At 43.9% G+C, this 16,543-nt stretch overlaps 1 protein-coding gene across 1 annotated transcript in view; it reads left to right on the forward strand.

Annotated features, from left to right (window-relative positions):
• The first annotated feature begins 3,069 nt into the window (after window positions 1-3,069).
• The window catches only part of serinc5 (serine incorporator 5), a 43,400-nt gene continuing 29,926 nt past the window's right edge, over window positions 3,070-16,543 (forward strand). Inside the window, exons 1-2 of the mRNA XM_055920007.1 lie at window positions 3,070-3,301; window positions 16,001-16,168. Of these exons, the coding sequence (XP_055775982.1) occupies window positions 3,275-3,301; window positions 16,001-16,168 (195 nt within the window). The 5' untranslated portion in view covers window positions 3,070-3,274. The remainder of the gene's footprint in view (window positions 3,302-16,000; window positions 16,169-16,543) is intronic.

The following is a 16,543-nucleotide window of genomic DNA, read 5'->3' on the forward strand; positions in this document are numbered from 1 at the left end:
CAAGGCAAAACTGCTCCATCTCCTTCAAGTTGGATGGGTTCCGCTGGTATACAACAATCTTTAAGTCATACCACAGATTCTCAATTTGATTGAGTTCTGGGCTTTAACTATGCCATTCAAAGACATTTAAATGTTTCCCCTTAAACCACTCGAGTGTTGCTTTAGTAGTATGCTTAGGGTCATTGTCCTGCTGGAAGATGAACCTCCGTCCCAGTCTCAAATCTCTGGAAGACTGAAACAGGTTTCCCTCAAGAATTTCCCTTTTTACCACCATCCATCATTCCTTCAATTCTGACCAGTTTCATAGTCCCTGCCGATGAACAACATCCCCATAGCATGATGCTGCCACCACCATGCTTCACTGTGGGGATGATGTTCTCGGGGTGATGAGAGGTGTTATGTTTGCACCAGACATAGCGTTTTCCTTGGTGGCCAAAAAGCTACATTTTAGTCTCATCTGATCAGAGTACCCTTTTCCATATGGTTGGGGAGTCACCCACATGCCTTTTGGCGAACACCAAACACGTTTGCTTATTTTCTTCTGGTCACTCTTCCGTAAAAACCCATCTCTGTGGAGTGTATGGCTTAAAGTGGTCCTATGGACAGACACTCCAACCTCCGCTGTGGAACTTTGCAGCTTCTTCAAGGTTATCTTTGGTCTCTTTGTTACCTCTCTGATTAATGCCCTCTTTGCCTGGTCTGTGAGTTTTGGTGGGCGGCCCACTCTTGGCAGGTTTGTTGTTGTGCCATATTCTTTCCATTTTTTAATAATGGATTTAATGGTGCACCATGGGATAATCAAAGTTTCTGATCTTTTTTTATAACCCAAACCTGAACTGTACTTCTCCACAACGTTGTCCCTGACCTGTTTGGAGAGCTCCTTGGTCTTCATAGTGCCGCTTGCTTGTTGGTGCCCCTTGCTTAGTGGTGTTGCAGACTCTGGGGCCTTTCAGAACAGGTGTATATATACTGAGATCATGTGACGGATCATGTGACACTTAGATTGCATAAAGGTGGACTTTATTTAACTAATTAGGTGACTTCTGAAGGTAATTGGTTACACCAGATCTTATTTAGGGGCTTCATAGAAAAGGGGGTGAATACATATGCACGCATCACTTTTCATTTTATTGTTATTTTAAACAAGTTGTTTTTTTATTTCACTTCCCCAATTTGGACTATTTTGTCTATGTCCATTACATGAAATCCAAATTCAAATCAATTTAAGGTTGTAATGCAACAAAATAGAAAGAATGCCAAGGGGGTGAATACTTTTGCAAGGCACTGTATACTACAAACTCCAGAGGTGCCTTATTGCTATTATAAACTGGTTATCAATGTAATTAGAGCAGTAATAATACATTTTTATCATTCCCATGGTATACGGTCTGATATACCACGGCTGTCAGCCAATCAGCATTCAGGGCTCGAACCACCCAATTTATAATCCAAAATAATATTGTGATACTCTACTGTATATACTTTCCCCCCAATCACTACTGTCTCCTCTGTCCAGACGGATCTGACACAACCTGACAAGTGAGAGCAGATCTCATGACAGACTTAGTCTCTCTCGCCAAACTCAGGGCAGTCAGCACTCCATAAAGGTTGAGAGAGGAGACTACCTTTTAGCTGTCCCCTGTCCAGTTGTGTCAGAACAGAGCATGTCAAAAGCTGCCATCCTCTACACCTGTACTGTAGTGAGGCCCTTATTGCCTTTCACCCATCAAATGCTGTTGGATCAGTGATTGTTATCTCAATGAAAAGGAAGGAAGGACATCTTATTGGAGTATTGGAGCAGGACTCAGTCCAGACAGGTTCGGTCCAGACAGACAGAGAACCATTTGGATCATGGGGCTCAGGGTTGAGGTGAGGGCGATGATGCCCCACAATACAATACAGCACTGGAACAGCAGAGCAGGGACACAATGGCCGTGTGTGGCGGCCGAGCCTGGAGAAATGACAGGGTCCAGTGTGTGTGTGTGAATGGATGGTGTGTGTGACGGCGGCGTCAGATGACACACACAGCAGTTGTACACAGGAGGCCAGTTATCAGCTCACACTGTGATAGCAGAATCACTCCAAGAATAGTTATGAGCGCCATTGTTAAGCCCTACATTGCTCATTCTGTGAGAGAATGTGAGACAGAATGAGAGAATGCACATGTTTGACTCAACATCAAATACCGGCTCCCTTATCTGACTTTGACTTCAATATCACATGATATTGGTTCTCGGCATCACATGATATGAAAATAAATATGAATATTATGTTAAATTAAATAAACGCCCAGGCTTCCCTGTCCCATATTACTCACAAGGACAGAGTAGGAAAAGGTTGCCTGTGTGAGTGGGCTCAGATATGCCATTCTGTATCCATGTGAAGGTCATTTTAGTCCACACAAACACAGACAAACACACCGACACTGAGTGAAAAAAAACAGCCCCTCTCTAAACATTCCTCCCTGTATCTTGTTTGCGTTTCTCTGTGGAAATGAAAGAGAGAAAGGAGAAAAGTCTGAGAAGAGGAAGTCAGTGTCATCACCCAGGTTCCGGCTAATAGACAAGTTGTTGAAGCTGAGAACTGAGATTTCGTTGTCTGTCACTATGGTGACTACAGTGATAGTCTCACTATGGAACATTATGAAAAGCCAACGCCAGAATCAGTAACACTTTTGTAACAAAAACACACAACGTGACAGACACATTAATAACAGACGCGCGCGCGCGCACACACACACACACACACACACACTGTTTTTACAAAAGGATTTCACTGTGACTGTAGGACATTTCTAATTCCTAAAATAACAGTTTATTGACCAACTATCACGAACGGAATATATATGAACCTAGAACAATGTGACTAAAACGGAAGTGAGAAATAAATAAAATAAGAAAAGACAATTAATATTATAAATGAAATGTGTCATTGTCACAGTATCTTCTTTGTCGTATTAACTGTTTATAACGCTTCATAGTGATTTATTACACAGTATCTACATCTTACTTGCTTTGAGTCACGCTCTAGTGACTCAAAGGTTAAATAGTGGCTTTTGTCGGTGCAATGAGTGGTTCAGCAGCTGCCTGTAGCAAGTAACGCCATCACGGTAAAAACAGTGGGAGGAGAGAGGGGGAGCGAAAGAGAGAGACGGGGAAGACTGGGACACACGTACTGTCCCCACGGTCTTTTTAAGTAGATTTCTACAAGAGAACGTCCGGAACTGGAAAAGTGGGCTACATTCTGAAAGGGTATTTTTGACCACCGTAACAAGATGTGTACCCCGCGCTGTATAGGGCAGGTGAGTAATAATAAGCAAGTGTGTTCACTGCTGTCGGAATATTAGTTGGCACGTTTATGTAAAAATCTCCGGCACCAGCTAATGTTATAGCTAGCTATCCCTGTTTTGCTAATCATTTAAACTCCAGCATAATGTGTAGTTTACATTTGATGGACAGTGTCGACATGTAGTGGTTTTTGTTTTATTCTTAATTTCAATGTGTATTGAAGGTTGAAATTAATTTCTGTATTTTATTAAACGTGTGTGTGTGTGTGTGTGTGTGTGTGTGTATGTGTCTTCCAACGGTTGGCTATAAGCTAATTTAGCTAGCTATTCCTTGCTGATGACCATCGAAGATAATCTAGCCAGACAGCTTCCAAAAATGTATACAATGTAACGTTAGCGCACAATGCATCTACAAAGCTGTTGTGATTTGTATCAGAAGCGAGTCTGTAACATTTGTGTAAACTGGCAAAAATGTTGCTGGTGTTAGCAATGTCAGTTCGACTGTAAACAATGTACTATAATATCGTTGCACTGTTTATCATCCGGTGACATAATTTTGGGTTCAGTGCCTAAATTTGCCGCTCAGGCTACCTCTACAAACATAGTCTAGCCTTTGTGTTCAGGTTGGTCCAATTCGTTTTTTGAATTGATCTCAGAGTTTTCCAGTGACGTAATGCTGTGTGGTTCTGATGGTTTTGGCAGATCTTGTCTCTTCTTTCCTAGTTTAACGATATGTGTCCGCTTGACTAGCAGTACTGAGTTTAATCCAATATACAATGCGATCTTCGTATTCTGATAGCAGAAGTCGCGTCTAAGTGTCAAGTGTAGACATGACCCCTGGGACGTCCCTACCCCAAATCCTAACCTTAACCCCTAACCTTAACCATAACTCGTACCTAACCTTAACCCTAAATGTAACCCTTACCTTAACCACCATATGAGTTAAAGTTAGGGTTTGGATTTAGGGTAGAGATGTCTCAAGAATTGTGTCTACACTTGACACATACATGCAACTTCTGCTATCAGAATAAAATTTGACATTCCATTTAGGATCTTAAAATACTTGAATCAGTTATAGAACCCATTGCCCTTTATGGTTGTGAGGTCTGGGGTCCGCTCACAAACCAATAATTCACAAAATGGGACAAACACCAAATTGAGACTGGATGCAGAATTCTGCAAAAATATCCTTTGTACAATGTAAAACACCAAGTAATGCATGCAGAGCAGAATTAGGCCGATACCCGCTAATTCTGAAAATTCTGAAAAGAGCCGTTTAAATTCTACAACCAGCTAAAAGGAAGCGATTCCCAAACCTTCCATAACAAAGCCATTACCTACAGAGAAATTAACCTGGAGAAGAGCCCCATAAGCAAGGACAGCAACACTTAGACCCAACCAAATCATGAGAAAGCAAAAAGAGAATTACTTGACACATTGGAAATAATTTACAAAAAAACTGAGCAAACTAGAATGCTATTTGGCCCTAAACAGAAAGTACACAGTGGCAGAATACCTGACCACTGTGACTGACCCAAAAGTAAGGAAATCGTTGACTATGTACAGACTCAGTGAGCATAGCCTTGCTATTGAGAAAGGCTGCCAAAGGCAGACCTGGCATGCAAAAGAAGACAGGCTATGTGCACACTGCCCACAAAATGAGATGGAAACTGAGCTGCACTTCCTAACCTCCTGCCAAAGGTATGACCATATTAGAGACACATAGTTCCCTCAGATTACACAGACCCACAAAGAATTCGAAAACAAATCCAATTTTGATAAACTCCCATATCTATTTGGTGAAATACCACAGTGTGCAATCACAGCAGCAATATTTATGACCTGTTGCCACAAGAGAAGGTCAACCAGTGAAGAACAAACACCATTGTAAATACAACAATATATATATATTTTTTCCTTTTGTACTGTAACTATTTGCACATCATTACAACACTGTATATTGACACAATATGACATTTTAAATGGCTTTATTCCTTTGGAACTTTTGTAAGTGTAATGTTTACTGTTTATTTTTTATTGCTTATTTCACTTTTGATTATGATCTATTTCACTTTCTTTGGCAAGATAAACATATGTTTCCCATGCCAATAAAGCCCCTTAAATTGAAATAGAAAATTGAATTGTGTTCAGATCTGGCTGACCCCTTCAGGAGGTGGTCAGGGATGCATTGTGTGTGGATTTCTCCTCAGTCTGGACGCAATAGGGCTACTGAAAGCACATACAGTCATCCTCACTTCGCCAACAAGTCCACATAAAATATGTGTTTTGGGAGCGAGAGGCACCTTTTTTCATTAAACATTGGAGGAAATGCGTTCCTAGCCTGTGAGGAACATGTTTGCTGGCTTCATAAATGCTAGCCAGCTAGCTTATTAGGACATTTTTTTTTGTTTGGCTAGAGTTATGCTAACCTTTTTGCAATCCCTTTAGTTGGCTAGTTACAGAGGCTAGCTGGCTAGTTAGCTACAGCAGTTGGCTACTGCCAACAAGTTGTTGTTGTGTTAATATCAGATTTATACTCGCATACTGGCATTTAAATAAAGTGCGGGAAAAGGGAATCCGGACACTCCATGATCAGAATACAAAAGCTGCATGAGCTGTCAAGTCTAGACACGATACCCTTGGTTAAGGGCTTGTACCTAAGCATTTCACGGTAAAGTCTACACTTGTTGTTTTCGGCGCATGTGGCAAATAAAGTTTGATTTGATTTGATTATCCTAAGTGTAGACGCATGACGTGATCAGAACTCCATGATCAGAATACAAAAGCTGCATGAACTGTCAAGTCTAGAGACGGCTTCTTGGGGATGATATGGCCAAGCCATTAGGTGACGAGCAAAGCTTCTATGGCTGAAAAGACTACGGGGTAGTTTATTCATAGGTTTCTAGTGTCAAACCAACCAATCAAAAGTCCACTAACACATAGTTAAACATGACTTCATGTTGAGATATTTGAGGAAAATACATCATCCAAGCAGGGATACAGAAAACTTCTATGTCCCATGGTATAGACCTAGTTCTTGGCATTGTTCCATTAAGGAGGAGTGGATCAGGGGCCAGGGCTGATCCTAACTGCCTGCTAGTCTAACCACACGGAATAGTTTCTCCTCCAGATGAATTTAATTACAGGGACACATCCCTTATCCAGTGCAGTCGGGGCCATCCCTTCAGCCCATTCAATGAAGAAAGGAAACAAAGGAAATGAGGGGTGGCGTATGTGTGGCCGAGATTTGCAGGAAATTAAGGCACAAACACTTTAGTCAAAATTGTCCTGCTGTACAGGCCATATGCTAATCCGGTCACAGACCCCTATTAGCTTTGTCCCTGTCAACGTGTGTGTGTATTTGTGTTTGTTTTGACTGTGTGTGTATACGTTTGTGTGTCTGTCTTACTTGTGTGTGTGTGTGTGTGGGCTGCGGGTGGTCTGTTAATTTCCTCCTTGGTTGAATGTGGGGGGGGGGGTGGCTGTTTGGATTAGGTTAGTATTGCAGAGAAACGGGCCAGAGCTTGACAGAATAGAGACAGAAACGGTGGTGTAGATGGACGCGGAGAGAAGTAGTCTGGGACAGGAGAGTCTGGACCAGGGAGGTGTCTCTGATAGGTGCGGCAGTAACTCTGACCTACGTTGGAAACATAACGTTATGGTGACAAACACAGCAGTGAGAGGTAGGGACACACAGTAGTCACACACTGACTCAGCATACACCTGCCCTGCAGTACTAGTCTGGCAGACACACACACCTGCAGTTGACTAACATAAACATCCAGTCATCTGTCACAACCTCTGTCACTTCGGGCCTGCCACAGTGCCACATGGCCCCACTCTGCATTCAGACACGGATCCCAGGCCTGCTGGGTAGTTTAGCCCATAATAGTAGAGGTCAGGCATTGGGCAAGGAGATCTGACCCTGGATCAGTGACAGAAGGTTTCCTTCTGAACCAACGTGGCTAAGTAAACAAAGCCATAGTGTGGATATGCATAGTCAGTCTCATAGACTGTCTTCATGTTTAGGAAACAACACGTGTAGTGATTATGATGAGGTGTCCTTTCATAACCCCTCTGTCTGTGAGCACAGACGAATACAGTAGGAGGAGGGGAGACTTGAGCTGAGGTCTCGATCAAAACCCAGGCTACTGTGGTCTTTGATTGGCTTGGCCTGTACCAGGTGTAGCCATTAGAAGACTAGAGTCTGGCTTTGGCTACGATGAGAGCGTAGAGTTGTGGTTGGGAGTAGGACTATGTCTGGAGCTAGTTGCTCTGCTCTAGTTTAGTGTGTGTTTATGTTTGGATGTTTATTTAGCATGTACCCGGATGTGCTGAGGGTCCGCATGTAGAGAGGGTAGTATGATGAAACCCAGTGAAATGCCCGTCTGCTTGATGGTAATGGCTGCGAAAGAGAGAGAGGGAGAAAGAGATGTAGGCACCTGAGCTGAGCCATAAGGGAGACTAGGCATCTACCACCCCACTATCAGATTAGGGGGGGTGGGGCAATCTAGCAGATTTTTTTTGTCGCCCCACTTGAGCTAATAATTTATCAATATTTATCGCCAAGGAATATATAGAACAATTTTGGATTTCACCCCCATCTCAAAATCGAATGGTCTTCTCCTCTCGCTTCTGCCATCCAGTAAGCCTCGCTAAAAGTGACCATATACAGTACACTGATTGTTTAAAGCAAAACTACCAAAACTATTGCTGATGGTGAACCTGAACAATCTAAATAAAATCTATTGTAAGCCCCGTTCAGCAGGTATAGCCAGAGGAGAGTTGTCTACGGTAGCTTACTTTTTTACCCGTTAAACACCATTTTCAACAGCGCATAGATATCAATAACCTAGCAAGTTACAGAGTTTGTCACTCAGCGAATCAAGCATAATATGACACAAACCATTCTAGTATTTGAATGCTGAAGATGCCGCGCAGATGTGCAAGATCAGGAAGAGGTCAAAGATGTAAAAAGAAAATTGGCCTGTGCTTCATGTTGAATCCACTCTTCCACTGTTGGTTGCCGTGGTAATTGTAAAAGTGAGGCCTGCATATGACTGAAGCTCCCTGACCAAGTCTGCCCGAAGCGGCAGGACTTTCTTCCCATTCAGCTTCTCGCATTTAGATCCAAACAGTGCCCTGCCACCACCACCAGTTCTTCTCTTGACGTCAAAGCCCAAATGTATTGTTGCTTTATTCGTTTTTTGATAAATGAAGTGTATACTTTTTTTATTATCAACTTTTGCATAAATACAGTTTAAATGGAATATCATCAACCTAAGTTGTTCGATTTGTGGAAATATATCGTGCAACCTTCCCTTGCATATCTGTGAATCATTACATCCCTATAACCCGCTGACTCGGCCAGCACTTGACAAGAGACTGCATGGTTGCATAATGCATAGGCATACATGTGTTTGATAATTGATATCCATCTCAGATGAAAAAAGCTGCTACACATTGAAGTTTGACATGTCACTAGAGGTATTCCATTGTCTATAACACAGTTACTAGCAAGATGCTTTATCTGTGCGGTTGTGTCGGAGGTAAAGGTAAATATGGCTGTGTAGCAGTGTGTTATGACTGGACCACATTCTTCCTCTGTGTACTGTCTGTCTGTCTGTCTGTCCGCTTGTGCCTCTGTGGGTCTCTTTTCTTCAGTTTGTTTCTGTCATGGATGCCTCTTGGGTTGCTCAACATTCCCTTTGTCCCTTTCTCTCTCTCTTTCTCTCTCTTTCTCTCTTCCTTTATACGCCTGTCTTTGTTTAGCGTAACCAGGGGCTGTATTTACCCCGTTAAGAAGTTGGTAAACCTGTGTGTGTGTTTGTGTGTCTGTGTCAGTGTATAGGAAACAGTTCAGTGATACATTTCTCCACTGTGCATGCAGCTGCCTAGCTATAGATAAAATAGAGCTGCTGTCAGTCAGGGGAGAAAGCGGCACAGGTCAACTCTACTCTATACTACCCCTAGCCCTGGCTCCTAACTCTGTTGGCCCGTGTGTGTGTGTGTGTGTGTGTGTGTGTGTGTGTGTGTGTGTGTGTGTGTGTGTGTGTGTGTGTGTGTGTGTGTGTGTGTGTGTGTGTGTGTGTGTGTGTGTGTGTGTGTGTAGGCAGGCGTGTGTTTGTGTGTGTGTGCATCAGCCTTCTGTCTTTGTCTTCCTGGGTTTCTGTATGTGGTCACATCCTCTCTCGTTCTCTCTGCAGACACAACGCGAGGGAGGGAGAGTGTCATAGCCATGGGAAGTAGTTTGAGGGTGGGGGTGCTGGCTGGCTTGATGTAACCCTAGCATGACTTTACATGTAACTGTTGTGTTCAGAAGGTGTGTGTGGGTTTGTGCGTGGACGTGTGTATTCATGCGTGTGTGGGTCTGTGTGCATCTGTGTGTGAGAACAACAGGGCAGGGTCTCTAGTTTACCGACCCTTTCAGGGAAGGGGCTATCCCCTTCCACCCCTAACCCCTGGGACAGCTGAAGGATGGGAGGGAGGGAGAGTATACCAGAAAGATGTAGAGGGAGAGAGAGAGTTGTCATTGTCCCTAGGGTCCAGCGATGGTTGTGTCACAGTGGGGGTTGGTGTGGAGTCAGTGGAAGGGGAGGGTGGTTGTGTAGGCTTTTTGTAGAAGATAATTGTAGAACTTGTAGCCTTGCCACGTAACCCTTTGTGGGTGTAGTGTGTGAGTGTGTGGAGGGGGAATGAGGGTGGTGTGGTTGGGATGAGGGCTCGATGGCTACAGATTGAGGGGTAATAGTTTGGCAGGCTGGGTGCTAATATTGTCTGAACAGGGGCTTCCAAACATGCAGGCAGACCACCTGAGGGAGGGTAGGGTCAGAGTTGGTTGTCATGGCATCGCCATTGTCTCTGTGTGCTGTGGAATGCCTCGGTACGGTAGCTAGCTATTCAGTCAGCCCCACTTAGCTCCTCTAGCCCCCTCATTGTGTGTTTGTCCCACTGTGTTAGTGTTAGAGCGTACCCATACACTGGCTCTATTAGATTAGCTAAACGGCTAAATACACACTCACTAAAGACAGCCAACACCCAGTCAACCCTTTTTCTACTCCGCTTCTTGAGTCTGTGTTGCCTAATTCATTATTATCAAAGAGAGGAACTAATCCCATTTAGTCCTGTGTAGTTTAGTAGAGGATATAGGCCCAAAATCAACTCCCTACCTCTACCCCATATCCTGCACACTACCTCCAGCCCCCACTCGTTGACACTTCGCGTAATACCCCATACACTGGTAGCGCTGAAAGAATTTGGTCACGTACACAGTTTAGCAGATGTTATAGCGGGTGCAGCGAAATGCTTGTGTTACTTGCTGCTAAAAATGCAGTAAAATGTCAAACAGGTACATACATAATCCATTAAAAAATAGAAAGAACAACAAGAAAGAACGAATCTAATTAACAGTCCAAATAGCACGGTAACAGTAATCCAAATGCAATCTTTACGTATCTACACCGGCTGAATTTGCATAAGATATACTAGGAATGATATGTACAGCAGTAGATATATTAGAGTGAGCTACACAATACTGTACATATAAAGTGGGTCAACAGTATGTCAACTTTAAAGTGACCATTGACTGTTAGGGTTGCACATTTTGGGGAATATTCACAGGTGGAAACTTTCCGTGGGAATTAACAGAAAAAAATGCAAATTAATATTACTACTATCTAAATGTAGATGTTTTTTGCATTGGATATATTTACCATATCATATGGAGACAAATATAAACCTTTTACCTTATCATAAGTAGACTAATTGCAAATGATTAAATTCTCCCAATGGAAAACTATTTAGTTATGAATTGAACTTTAATTAGTTGACTCTTCACATGGGATGATTTCACTGAACAACAAAAGAAAGGCATTATTGAGTGATCCCCAATGATCCTTCGCATCTCCCAAACACGTTTTCAACATACATCTGTAAAATTATAGTCTAGAAACTAAAGCTTTGGTTGTTTTCCTCTCAGGCTTTGATGTCTTCTCCCTGGACCTCCTCAATGTACACCTCTTGAACATCAGACTCTGAGGCCTCATCTTCACTGTCACTTTCCAACCTTGTTGAGGATGGCTCGTTGTCAGGCTCAAAAAGCCTAAAATTTGCCCGGATTGCCACCAATTTTTCAGCCCTTGTATTGGTCAGCCTGTTACGTGCTTTGGTGTGTGTTTTCCCAAACAAGGACCAGTTGCACTCTGAGGCAGCTGGTGTTGGTGGGATTTGGAGGATGGAGGCAACAGGGGAAAGAGCCTCAGATCCACGAAGTCCCTTCCACCAGATGGACAATGAGATATGTTGGCATGACTGCCATATTCTATCTCCATCCCAAAGCCCTTGCTTGGAAGTGTACTTCACCAGACTGCCAAGAACCTTGCCCTCATCCAGGCCAAGGTGGTGAGACACGGTAGTGATGACACCATAGGCCTTGTTGATCTCTGCACCAGGCAGGATGCTCTTGCCAGCATACTTGGGGTCCAACATGTACGCTGTGGCGTGTATGGGCTTCAGGCAGAAGTCTTAATGCTTTTTGATGTATTTCAGAATTGCAGTTTACTCTGCTAGGAGAAACAGTGAAGTGGGCAGGGCAGTACGGATTTATTCTCTTACATCTGCAAGCAGAGTCTGAACATCAGACAGGATGGCATTGTCTCCCTCAATCAGTGCAATGGCTACTGCTATAGGTTTCAGGAGTTTCAGGCTGCTTACCACTCTCTCCCAAAATACATCATCGGCAGACTGTGATATGGCCATTTCTTGGAGAGACTCTTTCCCCTCCAAGAGACTGTCAAACATGATGACAACACCACCTCAATGGGTGTTGCTGGGCAGATTCAATGTGGTGCTCTTATTCTTCTCACTTTGCTTGGTGAGGTAGATTGCTGCTATAACTTGATAACCCTTCACATACCTAAACATTTCCTTGTCTCTCTCGTAGAGTGTATCCATTGTTTTCTGTACCATGATGTCCTTGAAGAGCAGATTCAATGCATGAGCAGCACAGCCAATGGGTGTGATGTGAGGGTTGGACTCCTCCGCTTTAGACCAAGCAGCCTTCATGTTCGCAGCATTGTCTGTCACCAGTGCAAAAACCTTCTGTGGTCCAAGGTCATTGATGACTGCCTTCAGCTCATCTGCAATGTAGAGACCGGTGTGTCTGTTGTCCCTTGTGTCTGTGCCGTTGTAGAATACTGGTTGAGGGGTGGCGATGATGTAGTTAATCATTCCTTGCCCACGAACATTCGACCACCCATCAGAGATGATTGCAATACAGTCTGCTTTCGCTATGATTTGCTTGCCCTTCACTTGAATTCTGTTGGACTCTGTATCCAGCAAATGAGTAGATAAAGCATGTCTGCTTGGAGGGGTGTATGCTGGGTGAAGAACATTCAGAAATCCCTTCCAATACACATTGCCTGTGAGCATCAGAGGTGAACCAGTTGCATACACAGCTCGAGCAAGACATTCATCAGCATTTCTCTTACTTCGTTCCTCCATTGAGTCAAAAAACTTCCGATTCCAAGAGGACCATGAGCTGTTGCGATCGATAAGGTGTCTGATTCATCATTTTCACCTTGAATAGAAGTAAAGGGACTTTTGTCAGAGGTTGCTTGTTGTGAGCGCAGAAGGAACTTTATGCACTTGGCCAGATGATTCTGCAATTTTGTTTGCATTCTTCACAAATGATCTGGCACAGTATTTGCAAATGTACACAGCTTTTCCTTCTACATTAGCTGCAGTGAAATGTCCACACACATCAGATAGTGCCTGTGGCATTTTCCTGTAAAGACTAGAAAGAAATGAGTAAAAAAAAAAAAAATTCCATGTACAGATAAATAGTTAAACAGTTCGATTAAACAACTCCTTTGTAAGATAAATGTTTTAAAATGAAACGTGTATGGACGTGAATTAACACTCCTCAGTTAGCAGGCTCAAGCAAGCTAAAACCCACATGGTAGCAAAAACTAGCAGAAGTTCGTTTTTGAGAGGTTATTTTCCTGGCACCACTCTGCGAGTGCTCTCTTCGTTTTTGGTAATCAGGCGTACATACCACTGTTGTATTGTCGGCAAATTTGAAGATTGAGTTGGAGACGTGCGTGGCAATGCAGTCATGGGTGAATAGGGTGTACAGGAGGGGGCTGATTCTCCTACCCATCAAACCCGCGCTGTTGAAACTGAAGCCACCAATCACCGCACAGAGATGGGCCTGTTCTGTCTAACAGCTCTCATAAGCAGAGGCCTTGTCTTCTTTTCTGAAGGAGGGAGCTGGATATTTATAAACCATACTCACATACTCTCCTTTATTCCTCTAGTTAGAACCCCACCCTCTTGCTGTTCCGTTCTCTAGCCTAAAGATTTCCAATAAATCCTACAGAACACACACAGCTGTGGTGAGGAAGTTAGGGTGGGTTTGCACTGAGCTTCAGTACTGGGGGACAAAAACAGTGTGCACAAGATCCTTTTCTGATCCCATGCCTGTCTTTTCCTCTCATGTCTCTCTTACATGATACGTTCTTATAGCTAAACAGGCAGGATTTAGACCTATAGAGGCCTACAGAGTTTGTGACATAGTCTGTTATATGGGAGTAAACTAGCCTACCATCTGAGATGCCTCTGTCTGTTGCATAATCTGTTTGTAATACCAAAGGGACACAAGCCAGTCTATCTAACCCTACGCCGTAAAACGCATGTGTTTGTAACGGTCTGATGTGTTTTATTCCAGTGCTAATGACCTACTGGTTGATGCTGATTTATAAAACCCTCTTAGGCCTCACTCCACCCTATCTGAGATATCTACTGTAGCCATGTCTGATTTTCAAGGTACGCTATTCCATGATGACTGAATTGCACATTGCAAACATTCAACCAGGCCTGGCATTATGGGCGGGCCTTAGGGGCCTTGGCCCGCCTTACAGTACCTCCTTGCCTTTCCAAATAAAATATTGGTCATTTATTTGACAGAGGCGCGCCCCGACAGAAAAATGCATCAATCTCAGCGCCTGTCTGTCTCAGTATGTGTAGACCATGTATCTGATGCTGTCTGGACCAAAAGAGTATGGCTTGTCATGCTATTTCTGGCCAGACAGCATCAGATACATTGGGCGCTGTTTTCGCTCGTTTGGATGCTTTCTCCGGTGATATAGTTTCAGCAGAGAGGAAGAGGCGAAGCGAGAGGGCTCACTTTCCCCAACATCTGTCCAATGTAAGCCCAACGAGTTTCTATGGGAACAATTTGCAGACCTAATCTTGTCGCCTGCTTTCCCGCCTTTAGGACAAAAACTGCCATTATTAGGGCGGAGATATGACGATCTCATCATTATATATAGATCCAGGGGCGCAACTTTCATTGGGGACGGGGGGGACATGCCCCTGTACAGCTCTCTGGATTCAGCCTCTTGCGAATTGGAAAGGAAAGTTGGCGAGTGCACTGTTAGGATGCTGGATTGCCCTCAAGTAAATTGATGTTTCATCAAAATTATATAATTACTCCTATCTAAATAATATCATTCACAATACTTCACCAGGGAGCATGACTTCGCCACAGAGGATCATTAGCTTCCTAATTTTCTTTGCTGTGGATTGTTTCAAATCACCAGTGTGTTTGGGAAGCCTGCAGTTTGGCTAGTGGCAGTAGGTCTAACTGATTGAGTTGCTGCTGTCAGTGAAAAGCCTCTAAAATATGTGTGAAGATAATGTGTCTTGAGTATAATTTTAAATGTTGCATCAAGAAGAAGGGAAGGGGGGGGGTTGGCAAAGATATAGGGCATCACTCTCGACATAGCAAGCAAACAGCTTCTGGAATCCATCTGTTTTTTAATCAATTATATAGCCTAGATTAAAAATGACATTATTACAATATATTCTTTCACCGTCCCAAGCTGCACGCTGACAGGGATGATAGACTGGGCCAGAGGGTTTCAAATCCTCCCTATATGTGGAGCCCTACACACACAAACAGGAGCATCCCTGTGCCTTTGTTGCCTCTTCAGAAAGTTGGTTTAATTTTGGTTAATTGCACATTAACAGCTGAATAAATCAGGAATAAAAAATAAAAAACGGGTAAAAAAAATTCGCTGGGACCCTTGAACCAATTAAAAATGTGTGTTGCACTGCCAAGTCAAACAGTCACAAATGCGACTGCAGTATGGAACCCTGTCGTGCTCTGTACTCTACCAGCCAGGGTTCTGCTGAAGCTGCTGCTGCTCTAAACCCTGTTGCCAGCCGGGACTCAGGCTGCATCAAGGGCTTCCCCTCTCTCTCTCTCTCTCTCTCTCTCTCTCTCTCTCTCTCTCTCTCTCTCTCTCTCTCTCTCTCTCTCTCTCTCTCTCTCTCTCTCTCTCTCTCTCTCTCTCTCTTTCTCTCTCTCTCTCTCTCTCTCTCTCTCTCTCTCTCTTCTCTCTCTCTCTCTCTCTCTCTCTCTCTCTCTCTCTCTCTCTCTCTCTCTCTCTCGTTCTGTGCATTTCCCCTCCTTGAGTTGTAAGCAGCAGTTACCGGGTCTGATTACGTTGTTATAGGGATGGTTTCCACCTACACAGATGAAGCCTAGTGCTGGACATAAAAAAGTTATCTCAATGGAGAATCTCCTTTGAAAATGCTTTTTAATCCAGGACTAGGTATACTCTGTGTCCGGGATACCGCCCCATAATGTTATTGAGCGTGCATAATGACATTATACTGTATCAGTGCCTCTCCTCTTCTCTCCTGGTGTAGCTGGCGTGCTGCTGTGGCTCGGCAGCCTGCTCCTGTTGTTGTGGCTGCTGTCCTCAAATCAAGCAGTCCACATCGACACGCTTCATGTACGCCCTCCTCTTCCTCCTCGTCACCGTCATCTGTGTCGTCATGATGTCGCCCACCGTGGAGCAGGAGATGAGGGACCACGTGAGTACGCGGACGATCGCATGTAGACAGTCACACCCGCACGCACACACACACACTCTGCTCTACGTGCATGCACACACACAAGAAACATGCTCACGCCACCTAAATGTCTGATCCTGTCTCGTATCCGGCCTTGATGTTGTTTTAGACACAGAGACCCAGTAGAGCTCTAGAATAGTTTTGGAAGCTCTAAACTCCACATAAACCCTGTAATAAAGCCTTCCCTGGAAGAGTGGAGCGGAGCTATGGAAAAGGCTGCTGTGTGTCATTTCCTGTGTGTGTAATTGTAGGGTAGTTAGGATGGCCTAGTTTAGTGCAGGCTGCCACGGACGCTAACACTACAGCCTCCCTCAGTGTGCTCTGCCCTGCTGCCAG

The sequence above is a fragment of the Salvelinus fontinalis genome, chromosome 4 (genome assembly GCF_029448725.1).
Source record: "Salvelinus fontinalis isolate EN_2023a chromosome 4, ASM2944872v1, whole genome shotgun sequence".
Classification (NCBI taxonomy): Eukaryota; Metazoa; Chordata; class Actinopteri; order Salmoniformes; family Salmonidae; genus Salvelinus; species Salvelinus fontinalis.